Source organism: Triticum aestivum, chromosome 6B (genome assembly GCF_018294505.1).
Source record: "Triticum aestivum cultivar Chinese Spring chromosome 6B, IWGSC CS RefSeq v2.1, whole genome shotgun sequence".
In the NCBI taxonomy this organism is placed as follows: domain Eukaryota; kingdom Viridiplantae; phylum Streptophyta; class Magnoliopsida; order Poales; family Poaceae; genus Triticum; species Triticum aestivum.
The window spans coordinates 547,331,142-547,344,974 of NC_057810.1; the positions used below are offsets into that span (position 1 = coordinate 547,331,142).

The following is a 13,833-nucleotide window of genomic DNA, read 5'->3' on the forward strand; positions in this document are numbered from 1 at the left end:
AGATTACATTGAATAGATCTCCACAAGAGAGGGGAGACCATTGTATTGAGATCCAAAAAGAGAGAAGAAGCCATCTAGATAATAACTATGGACCCGAAGGTCTGTGGTAAACTACTCACAACTCATCGGAGGGGCTATGGTGTTGATGTAGAAGCCCTCCGTGGTCGATTCCCCCTCCGGCGGAGTGCCGGCGAAGGCTCCAAGATGGGATCTCGCGGATACAGAAGGTTACGGCGGTGGAAATTGTGTTTCGGGTGCTCCTTGGATGTTTTCGGGATACGCATGCTTATATTGGAGGAAGAAGTACGTCGGTGGCTGCCCGAGGGGCCCACGAGACAGGGAGGCGTGCCCTATAGGGGGGGCGCCCTACCCTCTCGTGGCCGCCTCGGCTGCTTCTTGACTTGCACTCCAAGTCTTCTGGATCACGTTCGTTCCAAAAATCACACTCCCAAAGGTTTCATTCTGTTTGGACTCCGTTTGATATTCCTTTTCTTTGAAATACTGAAATAGGCAAAAAAACAACAATACGGGTTGGGCCTCTGGTTAGTAGGTTAGTCCCAAAAATGATAATAATGTGTAAAATAAAGCCCATAAACATCCAAAAGGGGTAATATAATAGCATGGAACAATAAAAAATTATAGATACGTTGGAGACGTATCAAGCTTCATGGTGTCGTTGGGAGCCTCCAATTAAGTTGTGGAGATTGCCCCAACCTTGTTTGTAAAGGTTCGGTCGCGGCCTCCAAGGGCACGAATATTGCAATCACGACATCTGATACGTCTCCAACGTATCTATAATTTTTGACTATTCCGTGCTGTTTTATTATCAATCTTGGATGTTTTATAATCATTATATAGTCATTTTATATTATTTTTTGGTACTAACCTATTGACATAGTGCCAAGTGCCAGTTGTTGTTTTCTGTATGTTTTTTACATCACAGGAAATCAATATCAGAAGGGGTCCAAATACCCCCCCCCCAATTTACGATATTTTTTATGGACCAGAAGAAACACAATGGGCCCTAGTTGCACCTGGGGGAAGTCCCGAGGAGGGGACAACCCACCTGGGCGCGCTAGGAGGCCCAGGCGCGCCCAGGGTTGTGCCCACCTCGGGTGCCCCTAGACCGACTCTTTGCTCTATAAATACCCCAATATTCTAGAAACCCTAGAGCGGTCGACGGAATTTTCATCCAGCCGCCGCAGAGTCCAGAACACCGAGATCCAATCTAGACACCATCGTGGAGGGGTTCACCACTTCCATTGGTGCCTCTCCCATGGTGCTTGAGTAGTTCTTTGTAGACCTTCGGGTCCGTAGTTAGTAGCTAGATGGCTTCCTCTCTCTCTCTCTCTTGATTATCAATACAGTGATCTCTTGGAGATCCATATGATGTAAGTCCTTTTTGCGGTGTGTTTGTTGGGATCTGATGAACTTCGAGTTTATGATCAGTTATATCTTTTTATATCCATGAAAGTTATTTGAGTTCTATGATCTCTTATATGTGTGATCTCTTATAGCCTCGTATTTCTTCTTCGATATTGGGTTTTGTTTGGCCAACTTGATCTATTTATCTTGCAATGGGAAGAGGTGCGCGGTAGTGGGTTCGATCTTACGGTGCTTGATCCCAGTGATAGAAAGGGAACCGACACGTATGTATCGCTACTACTAAGGATAAAAAGACAGGATCCATATCTGCCGCAATAGATAAATAGATCTTGTCTACAGCATGTCATCGTTCTTATTGCATTACTCCGTTTTTCCATGAACTTAATACACTAGATGCATGCTGGATAGCGGTTGATGTGTGGAGTAATAGTAGTAGATGCAGGCAGGAGTCGGTCTATTAATCTTGGACGTGATGCCTATGTAATGATAATTGCCTGGATATCGTCATGATTATTTGAAGTTCTATCAATTGCCCAACAGTAATTTTTTCACCCACCGTTTGCTATTTTTCTCGAGAGAAGCCACTAGTGAAACCTATGGCCCCCGGGTCTTCTTTCTCATATATTTGCCTTGCGATCTACTTTTCCCTCGCGTTTATTTTCAGATCCATTAAACTAAAAAATACAAAAAAATAGCTTGCTGTAATTTATTTGTTCCACGATCTATTTATCCCATCTACAAATTTACCTCACGTCCTTTGCCTATCTTGAGGCGCCGTACCCCAAAAGGGATTGACACCCCCTTTAACACGTTGGGTTGCGAGGTGTTGTTCTTTGTGTGCAGGGGTTGTTTATGTTGTGTTGCTTGGTTCTCCTACTGGTTCGATAACCTTGGTTTTATATCTGAGGGAAATACCTACCATCGTTGTGCTGCATCATCCCTTCCTCTTTGGGGAAAAAATAACGTAGCTTCAAGCGACATCAGCATCTCGCATTGTGTAAGGCCGTGAGGAGAATACGGTGGCCCTAGTGGCTTCTTGGGGAGCATTGTGCCTCCACACCGCTCCAACGGAGACGTACTTCCTCTCAAAGGGAAGGAACTTCAGTAACACATCCTCGTCTTCACCGACTCCACTCTTGGTTATCTCTCACCTTTACTTGTGCAAGCTTATATTGTGTTGCATCCCTTGCTTGCTTGTGGGCTTGTTGTTGTTGCATCATATAAGTTGCTCACCTAGTTGCATATCTAGACAACCTACTTTGATGCAAAGTTTAATTTGGTAAAGAAAAGCTAAAAATTGTTAGTTGCCTATTCACCCCCCTCTAGTCAACTATATCGATCCTTTCACATGGTTTCCCCAGTGTCGCTACCACGCGCTCCTTCCTGTCCCTTACCGCCACCCGAGGAGGCCATCGGGCAAGCTTTGCACGGATGCCGTCAAAGATTGCGGTGAGGATCTCGTCACTTTGTTCCCACTCGAGGGCTTCGGATGCCGGGGCGGTGACCCTGGAAGGCATGGTGACGTCGCCGTTGTGGTCGCTTGGAAGGTGATGGCCGGTTGCACAAGCGGCGGCCTCAATGTGGAGCCTCTCTCTTTCAGACCAAATATGAAGGTCGTGATCATCTCCTCCTCAAGTCACTCTCCCCCGTCTGTTATGGCTGCTAGCAACCCTCGCTCACTGGATCCAAAGGAGGGGGGTTGGTGGTTTAGGCTCGAGACTGATGAAACCCTTGGTTGGATGGTCTAGCCACGGTGGCGGCGATGCCCAATGGTGTTGCTTTCCATCGGTGACTCCGTTCTCTGGTAAAGGCCCAAAACCCGCATCAGGTTAGGCGGCAGCGACACGATGGATGTGGGGTTCAAGTGGCGACACAGAAGTTGAGGTTCCCAAGTCCGGCAAGTTTCCGCATATCTTCTAGTTGTATCTTCCGGTCGTCGATGCTAGTTAGCCGTTGTCATTTCTGATGGCTTTCAAAATTCAAAGTTGGGTTCATCATGAGCCTTCTTTCTGAAAAAACAATACATGTATGCGAGTTTTCATCGGTTCATGCTTGCATCCCCAGTCATGAGGTTTACATTTTACTAGAGTCAAACTTGTGAACGGAGGATCTGTTGTGGCAATAATTCTGCATGATTGACTATGTGTCTTTTTCTATACACAAATATGAAACGACTGTGGATGCTGATATAGGCTATGAGCATAAATGCATGAATATGTGGAGTCAGGGTATAGCGAGTTTAATTTTATTTATTGAATCAATGAATATATTTTGAATAAAAAGTAAATGTATCCACCCTATTATTTAACAAGAGTGCTAGTTGCTAAAAGCGATTTCAGGATCAAAATTATTTAGCTTATTCTCTCGATCGAGGCGGATTTAAATCATAGGCATTTGATCCCATAACATAACTATCATATGGCTATATATGATTTTTGTCGTTACCTGAAGCTATCATTATTAATCATTCACGGGTTAACTAGGTTAGTCATCCTTGGCACTTTTTCTCTTTCCTCTGCATTTATCTTCTTGCTTCTAAAATGTGATTATCTTCTTTGGTAACTGATGTTTTGTCCGGAAATTTAAAATAAAAGGTTCTTATATATTATTTTTCTTTTTCTGGACACTAATAAAAAGTTTTGTGCTATCTTTTCTTTTTCTCCCCCCCCCCCCCCCCCCCATCCGGGGATTTGCAGAAATTGCGAAGTTTACGTTGAAAAACGAAGGGGGGCGTAGCCGGATTGGCAAAATCGTCGGCGAACGATACAAACTTGCAAAGACGCCCCCACCAAAAGGCCAAAACCAAAACACAAAGCTCGAGCCCTAGAACCGCGATGGACTCAGGGGGCGGAGGAGGGGGGTCGCACAAGGCCGCGTCGGGCTCCGCGCCGTCGGCGGCCGCGGCGGCGGCGGCGCCGAACCCCACGGCGATGCTCTCGGCCCTGATGGGCAAGCGCGCCAAGCTCCAGGAGGAGGTCCGCTCCATCGAGCGGCAGGTTAGGTCTCCTCCAGCCCCTGCTGTCCCTCTTTCGGGAGGCCTCCTCTGTTTTTAGAATTTGCATCTCCTGCATTCCTTCCTTTGGGAGGCTTTCTGCCGCGTAAGATTTCAAATTCAGGTCCATGAAACATCTGCTAGTCTACGCATGAAAGCAACATGAATTCACCTTATTTAGTCAACCAGAACAATACAAGTCTGAAAGACAGACGTCTGAACCTATTGTGTCTGAAACCACAACGTGTTATTCCGTGGAGTGAATAGTTAGCGCAATTTGGGGGAAGTCCTATTGTGTCAAACTGAAGTTCCGTGATTGAATTAAATTTTGGATGCAGGGAGTTTGACAACAAATTTGCTGCTTCCATTATTTTAGCAAAAGATTATTGCTTACTTACTTCATTTGATCAACCAATTGCGGGTGTGAAAACTGATTTCTATGATGTCAATCATATGGAACAATCTGATGCTCAAAATAGCCGGTTAAAGGTTTTATAATTTTAATCAAGCCTCAGTGTTGCAGTTATTGCCCTGTCTGTAAGAAATAAATCATAGTAATAATACATCCACTTATACTATAGCCATAAGAACATTTTGAGCTATATTCTAGTATATTCTCTTATAAAGCTTTCTTAAGGTTCTAGAGTAGCAAAAAATGTCTGACCTTATATTCATAATGCTAAATCCTGTCATTTCATCCAAAATTACTGAACCATCGGAACAATTGGTCTAGTAGAATGGACAGTGTGTATAATCGAAAAAGTGACCAATGCATATTGGTTTTATTTCTAGTCTTTCAATACATTCCAGTGTTCATATACAAGTTAGACAAGTGCTACAAGTGGAGTAATAACCAGCGGTAGCATCCCGGTAATTTAATTACTATATTGTTTTTTGGCATCCCTAAAGTGTGTGCTATGATTTGTGCGCTGACACCAGTTCGTAACTTGCTGTAAATATTCCATGTGGCCGCGTCTGCTGTACATAACATGTTCATGTTAACGTTGGATGGTCAGATGAAATCAGCATCAGCAGCCACACATCCGCTCGACAGGTCGAGCAGAATCATTTTCCTGCTTAGACGGCACATTTCCTAGTAACGCCAATGTATACTTTTGCCAAAAGAGCTAGTCCTCTATATCTGTTGTCTCACTAGACAGGGAAACTCACAGATCGAATCAAGTAAAAAGATGCAAGACATTTGCACAAAAATCCTTGAGGTACCAAGTATTGCAGGCCTAACTCTTCACACGACTTCACACGAAGCCCCTCGTTCCAGCCCAAATGTAATCCCATCTCTCATGCATCAGCGAGGGTTGCTGGAGCGCGCCGCCAACCTCACCGAACCTCTCTGAGCCTCAGAACCACCAGATCTGGCCTTCCCGAGCCTCGCCGTTGGCTGTTCCGCCAGCCCCATGACGTGACACTGCCATATCCTGCCATGACGAGGTCTACCGCCGGCTTCTCGTGCACTGCTGTCACTTGTTCTTCCAAACGACCGTGAACGCCCCTATGCACGCAACCCCTTCGGCCGAATATGTCCGCTGCCCGAGTGTGACCCTTCGGTGGTTGCATCTTCCTTGATCCCCGTCCTAGATTCGTATCTAGGTGAAGTTTCTTGTTCTGATCTGGGGTGCGAGACTGAAGGTTCAGCAGGGTGGAAAATCGATTTTTAGTTCATGGGAGATCATGAATTGTTGGTATTTTTTGTTCATGTATTTTTATAGTGTTTGTTCATGATCTGGATGTTAGGATCGGGTTTTAAAATTCGAATGGTGGTTCGACTTTGCTGTTCATGATATTTGTACAGAACCTTATTCATAATCGTAAATGCTGTTATTTTTCAGTTTGTTAGTTATTTAACTTTGTATGGTGGAATTTTTGTATCCAACAAATTGCATGTGTTCATCTGTTCGTGTGCGCTGGGAAAACTCAGGCCTAGAAATATGTATGCATTCGTGGGAGAAAACCCATTCTGCAATTACTGTATGCATTCATGGCAGGAACCTCGTCTTCAGTACTTTCGGACTACCAAGTGCAGTTTGGACATGTCGGTGATGGCTGACGGTGGGTGGATCACATGCAGCATTATGAGATGATAGCAGGGGCTTTGCACAAAGTTATTAAGCCCTTCCGTTCTTGCTTAATCTGTACCTTGCCTTAAAAATCGAACGGTTGATATGGCTGGATTGCACGATCTCACGCCAAGTGCAGATCCTATACTAGTCTTACTCTATTTTATGGTGTCCTCTTTTTCTTTATTATTACTCCCTCCGTCCCAAAATAAGTGTCTCAACTTTGTACTAACTTTAGGGAGTACATTAGTAACTTCTTTTAGGTGCCAATCTATCTTATAACTGACGAGGAAAAACATCAGTTATCCATTGGCCATGTGCGTATAAGTCAATTTTTCTTACTGTCCACGCATGTCTTAGAAACCATTTTTGGCAATCTATAGCTTGTATTAATATCTACTATTATCCAACCAGGTTTATGATATGGAGACCACCTACCTACAAGAATCTAATCAGTTCGGAAGCGTGCTGAAGGGTTTTGAATCATTCTTGTCATCGTCAAAAAACACTGCTAAGTAAGAGACCTTTCTATTATTTATATTTGAATAAATCTGTCAACTGTTAGGGGGTCTTCTCTGTATGGAGAACGTCATTTGTCCATCCTTTTCTATTATCATGTTCTTTGATTACCATTTATATTTATCAGAACTCAGGTCTCAGATTTTGCTTAGAGTCTCTGTTTTATTATTACCATGAGCTATATTGATTGGGTTACGGTATCTGACCTGGCTTTGTATACCTACTATGCCACTGACCATACATAATAATTAGCTAACAATTGGGTCAATGATCAATAGTGCTAGATATACATCAGGGATGAATAACCCTGAAAAAATAAGTATGCCAGTGTTCTATGATATTATAGACTTAAGTCAGTTTCTTTCTTTGTTGCGTGAGTACTTTATATTGAACATAATCTTTTTCGGGTTGATGGCAACCGGTTGACTATGTGGAACTAGTTGTATGTCACTATTCTGCAGAAGCAATATGTATTTAGCATGCATTTATGTTTTATTTTTTCAAGCAATAGAGACACTAGATCTCACATAGATGGAATACTCATGATGGCATGTGCTTGACACGTTTCAGCCTCAAGCGGTCCAGGAAGTTTCAGGTTGATGAGAGACTATTCTCTCTGTCATCAGTTACTTCTCCAGCGGTATGAGCAATAGTGCCAGTACCACTGAAAAGCACTAGCCTTCCTACTTATTACTTCCTTTCCCTATTCAAATTAATGAATTCGCTGATGTTGAACGTTATTCTTCTATATAATTTCCAGGTTGAAGAGCAGCTGGCTGCACGAGATGGTAAGCTTTACTTGTTTCTGTTTTCTGTTGAAACCAGCAGCAGATAATAAACTGAATTGAATACTTGCGCCATCCTGGCAGAGGCAAGAGAATATGCAGGTCGTTCAAAGGGTGCAAGCACTCCAGCTAATGGCCAGTAAGTTTCAGATAGCTCTGCCTAAAAACTTTGGCCCGTGCAGTGATTAACAAAAGCAGTTTGCCTGTTTTTCTGATATCTCGTATATTCTTTCGGCAGAGGGAAACCAAAGAAGGGAGGGCGTCCTGGAGGGAGAGATGGCAAGAGAATACGTCCATCGAACGATCCAGACTTGGACGACGAAGATGACTACTAACCCTCGCATGTTTCAGGCATCTTTTAACTTTGTGGCTGCATCTAGTTCTGTCTTTATGTGTTGTTGCCTTTAGGCTTTAGCCATGTTCTCTTGCAAATCCAAACCAGCGCCGAGGAATCTCCTGTATTTTAGGCTCCCAGCTCATCTGCTTGCTTGGGCGTGCGTCTTCGCCTTTTTTTTTCTTCGTTTTGCCCTTTGTAACATATAAGGTAGCAGCAAGTTAATTAGACATGAAAAGTTGTGTGGACATCATTCTGTTTCTTGTAAACTAATAACTTGTTTTAAACTCTCATTGGCTGAGCGAATTAACTTGCCCTGGTTCTCGGTGATGACATCCCTGGTCTGGATCATTCTTTTTGTGGTGTGGATCAAGTTATTAATAAGGGTAAAAAGGATGGAGTCGATACACGCTTATAAAACATTGCAATGACAGGTTTTCTTTGACGTATACGTACATATTTTCAATTGCCGTGGCAGCATGGTTGTGTTGACGATTGTGTTTGAACTATTTTGTATATGTTCTATATTATGTTGGGATCTGAATTGTGTTCAAAATGGTGTTTTGGACAAATTGTTTCATTGTGTTTTTGAAGGAATTCATGATTTGGACATGCTGCTGGGTGACCCTGGAACTAAGTCCAGCATCAACGGAGTGTTATCCAGACCAGAGAGCGATTAGGCAGTCCAGCTAGTTCATGGGATTAAAGGCTTGCAGAAAAGGGAGTGCAGGCTCATGCCAATTTTGTTTTATTTCATCTGTAAAACAAAGACAAGCTAAAAACATACTCATAATCTGAGCAAATTAAAGACGCATGGTACATGGGCAGAACATAAATATATTCAGGGTTGACCCTCTGCATCCAGCCCAGCTTGCACACAGGTCAGCGGTCTAACTGCATAAACACCTTCAATCAAGCAAACTCATGCACTTGATGACAAACATTTGCATCTTGCGCCTGAGTCTGCTCAAGGGATTCCTCACTTGTACTGCCAGTAGTGTTGAGATGTTTGGAGATCCCGGTAGCAAAGAAGCAGCGCAAAAAACCGTGGTGGTGGTCTGGTAGCTTGGCAACTCCACGCAGAGTCTGCATCCTCATGTCAACGGCGAGCACCGTCGACATATCGGTGCCCTCCCTCGCAGAAATGTAGACGACATCATCATCATCATCGGCGACGCTCATGGTGGGGTAAGACATGCGCAGGCGTCGCAGGGAGGACAAGGTTCCCCCCTCCTTGTCTGTGCGCAGCCGCTTATAACGCATGGCGACGTCGGGAGGGATGTCGATTTCCGCCGAGCGGGCGGAGCATCGAGGCTGCCAGCCCTCCCACGAGGTGACCGGGACCGGCATGCTCCACGTGGTGGCCTTCCAGGGGCTAGGGATCAAGAAGTACATCGGGCATTCTTGCTGGCTCAGCCATTCATGATATGCCTTGTCCTCGGGCGTGAGCGGTTTGGCTTGGTAGATCTCCATCTCCACGTACTTGATGGTGTCCTTGCTCTGGTTGACGACGAGGCTGCGAGAGTAGTAGGGGCAGCCGTCGAGGTACACGTTCCGGTTGCCCTTGGAGGGCAATGGCAGCGGCATGTCGCGGAGCTTGGGGCTCTCCTCGAGCACGTCGCAGAGGACGATGCCTCGCCAGAGATCCACCCAGCCGACGGTGCCTTTGGCGCCGCCGAGCGTGATCACGCTGTTTGTATGGTGGTGGAAGAGCCCCGGCGACGAGGGAGGGGTCGTCGGGCACACCTTGTCCCTCAGCGGCTCCTCCACCTCAACGACCTTGGACGTCCAAGCCCCTTGCTCGCCGTCGGGCCCAGAGCGGTACAGGTGAAGCGTGAAGGTGAACTTGCCGAGGGTTTGGAGGGCGGCTACGGCGTAACTGCCGTCGCCGCAGCTCAGTATGGCCATCTCCCGGTCTTGAAATGCAAAGCGATGGGGAGCGGACGTCGGGAGCAGGTCCAGCCTTGGGCGTCGGGAGTGCGCCGTGTAGACGAAGTAGTCGCAAAACCTGACGCTGAACCTGGCCGACCGGTCGACGGGGACGCGGAGGAGGACGAGGTCGGCGTCCGCGGCGATGACCTGGGGCGCCAGGGGTAGGGACTTGGGTTCCGGGCACGCGGCGCAGTCGACGGAGAAGTACGAGAGGACTGGCGGACGGAGGGCGCAGAAGGTCACCGCGATGGGCAGGCCGGCGCTCGTCTTGGACGTGGCGGTGGTGGCGCTGCGGCTGGGGCCGACGTAGCCGAAGAGGTCGAGCAGGACGGTGCTTGGGGTGTCGTGGCCCTCGCGGCTCCCGAGGAAGGCCGCGCCGGCCATGGGGTCCGGTTCGACGGATCAATCTGATCGGGGAAGACCCACCCGGAGCTTCACTTGGATTTGGGATCTGGGGACGACGGGATTCCGGGGGGCAACGTGACGGGGGTTTTAGGGTCGGCTCATCCCATAAAAACAAGTTTTATGAACCAAAAAAAATAAAAACTCTTCTAATCACCAGACGGATCGCACCGTTTCGTCCACCGCCTCCCGACGCCTGCCCCCCGTGGCCGCCCAGAGCTCCTCTCCAGCCTTGTCTCTTTTTACCGATGTCCCTCCTCCACTCCTCTTCTTCCCCGTCGTCTCTTTCCTTTTCTTATCTCGTTCTTCACGCGGCTAAGAGGAGAGGAGACGGCCACCGGAGTGCTAGGTGCCAGCCGCGCAGGTGCTAGAAGCCGCCAGACTGCATCACCCGCCTCTGCGAGGCACGCCGCCGCCAGAGTCGCACCAGCTGTTCCACGTCGCCACCGTCCTGGAGGAGCAAGCTCAGTCGCAACCGGATACCGCCGCCGCAATGGTTCCTGCAACATGATTTATGTTGCAAATTTTTTGTTTGCAACATGATCTTTGTTGCAAAAAAGAAACTACAAAACAAGACCTTTGTTGTAAAGAAATCCGCAACGGTACTTATGTTGCAAAAACAAATCTGCAAAGACCTCCATTGCAATGGCGGAGGCGTCGCTCCACCGCTCAATGCGCTAGATGTGGCAGCTCGCGGTCCGGGCGGTCTTTTAAAAAGACCAGCCAGGGGACACAGATCTGCTGGGGGCTCCCAGCAGTGCTTTCCTGTCCACGTGAGTTCCCCCATGGAATATGGATCATGCCTTGCAGACGATTGTAGCCTTTATCAAAGTTATTCTTCTGCTCTTGACTCATCAAGCCCTGGATGGATGGCAGTTCTAGCCAATCACGGGACCGTCTCTTTGTCCAACTAGATAATTCCCCGCGGGGTGTTGTGGAAATTCATAACAATGTATAGAATCAATGTTCATATAGTGAAGAACGGTAGTTCACCCGCAAAAAGAAGAAGAGTAGTTAGACTCGCAATATGTGAGATATGAAAGATAAAAAAGGATAAGTGATTACATATAATTCAGAAGTTTTGCATGAACACTTGGTAGTTTAATTGTTAAAACATGTTAGAGAGTTAGACCACGCCATTCCTTCTCACAATTGATTTTGTTAATGCTTTGGTATTATGATGGGTGATCTTTGTAAAATCGATGGAAATATGTTGTTCCTTCTCTTACACAATCAATAGTTAGAACTGGATAATCATACAGATGTGGTTCTCCCATACTAGTATTTTCAACTTTGCAATTTCAGCAATATATGTAAGTTTCATGAATTCGGTGCATTCTTTTCTGTTGCGGGTCAATTAGGTGGTACCCTAGGGTAAAGTGTATTGCGGTTCATTCAGCACAGATGCAAAATTAGAAACATGTGCAGTGACAAAACTTAATAGAAGTATTTTTCAGTTCTCCATTCATCCCACTATTTGGAGGGCAGAGTGTTCAAGTTTTGAGAATTTTGATCAACGTGAATTACTTGTTAAGTTTATTTTAAGCACAAACCATAGAACAATTGCTCTATGGCAATTTTCTATTATACTGGGCAAAAATATGTACAAGGAAGTAAGACTAAAAGAAACAGGAAAAGTAGTCTATTCAATCCCTTCCCTAGATTACTTGTAAAGTTGCAACCACATATTAGGAAGATTCAAACTCTAGCTAGCAGCATAACTAACTCGATAATATTCTAGGGAAGGGAAGGGAGTAATAATTCTTGTTTCGTAAGAAATTTGTTAGGTAGTGGATGAATTTTGCCAAGCATCTAACACGCAATCTATTAAGTTTGGATAAACCAAAATTGTAGAACAGAATGCATCAATTGATATTTAAGGTACACCCCCTCCCCCTAAGAAGTTTCATCCATTTACATCAGTTAAAAGACTAATGCCCTAATTAATTAAAGGCTAGTTAACCCCTCAAAAAATTTGGGTCTAGTTAATACGTGGAGATCAACCCCAAAATAATCACTCGGGTTCTCCCTAGAGCGGCTCACAATTGATAGCATCAACGTGAGGCGAATGACCCGACATTAATTTGCTTAATATGGAATCTTTATCCTTGCTCACACATTAGTTAATGTGAGAAGACACGTTTATCATTGCTTGTTGTTACTGACACAACACAAATACAGAAACATAAGAAAAATACCCTTCAATTGTTCACCTAACTGTAGTTATAAACATTGGCAAAAAAAGGATGGGTGTATAATAACACAACAAGATTTCTTCAAATGTTTCATCTAGCCTCTTAGTTGATTTCTTGGTTGTAATTGGTCTTTGCGCCAAAGTGTAGTTGGTATATGTATGAACAACCTAAGATTTACGATGTTTATGCATAAATACATGTGCTTTATATACACGATAATTATAAAAGGAATGGACATGGGTGAGGACTGGGCTATGTCCCAGGCTCCTGTTGCTGGTTATTTTGCCAATGTGATGGGATATGTTAGCTTTTACGACACTACTTTTGTTTACATTGCTCCCGTGTAAGAATGCATGTTGCATGTATAGTTCATATGTATTCTGTCATAAGGCGCATCAATGTCATTTGTTTTTTGCGCCAACGGTGTAATGAAAAAACTTAAGAGTTAAATGCAAGACAAATACATACGCAGTATGAAATAGTCATTTGCATATATTCCCTCTGTTTCTAAATATAAGACTTTTTAGATATTCCACTATGTACTACGTATGGATGTATATAGGAGTATTTAATCAAAAACTACCACAATTCACGGAACCGTGACGAAAAACTACCACTTTACGATTTTGTCCCGAAAACTACCACTTTTTTCCTAATCCGTGGCAAAAAACTACCAAGTCGCGAAATCGCTCGCTTAGCCCGTGCTAAGCACAAATCTGACCGCTTGGGCCCACCTGTCAGCATCAATCTTCTTCCTCCTCTCTCTCTCTCATTTCCACGAACACCTTAAGTGCACTCCGCCGCTCTGCCCCCGCCGGCCGGCGAGTCCCACCACCTGCGCTGCCCTCCGTCCTAGGATAATGAGGATCCAGCGTCCCACCACCTCCGCCACCATCCGCTCCCTCACCGCCGCGGGGAACCACGCCGCCGCCCTCCGAGCGCTCTCCTCCCTCTCGGCCTCCTCCGCCCAGCTCGACCACTTCGCGCTCCCGCCGGCCATCAAGTCCGCGGCCGCGCTCCGGGACGGCCGGGCCGCGCGCGCTCCACGCGGCCGCCCTCCGCCGCGCGCTCATCCACCGGCCCACCCCCGCCGTCGGCAACGCGCTCCTCACCGCCTACGCGCGTTGCGGCGACCTCGACGGGGCCCTCACGCTCTTCGCCGCCACGCCGCCGGAGCTCCGCGACGCCGTGTCCTACAACTCGCTCATCTCCG

General features: G+C 46.0%; 1 protein-coding gene across 1 annotated transcript; it reads left to right on the plus strand.

The window, feature by feature from the left end:
• Positions 1 to 4,102: 4,102 nt before the first annotated feature.
• LOC123137929 (chromatin modification-related protein MEAF6) lies at positions 4,103 to 8,384 on the plus strand. The gene is made up of 6 exons (XM_044557823.1): positions 4,103 to 4,382; positions 6,868 to 6,968; positions 7,543 to 7,612; positions 7,733 to 7,760; positions 7,842 to 7,896; positions 7,996 to 8,384. Exons 1-6 carry the CDS (start codon positions 4,221 to 4,223, stop codon positions 8,090 to 8,092), a joined length of 513 nt encoding a protein of 170 aa, XP_044413758.1. The 5' UTR covers positions 4,103 to 4,220; the 3' UTR covers positions 8,093 to 8,384.
• Positions 8,385 to 13,833: the final 5,449 nt, after the last annotated feature.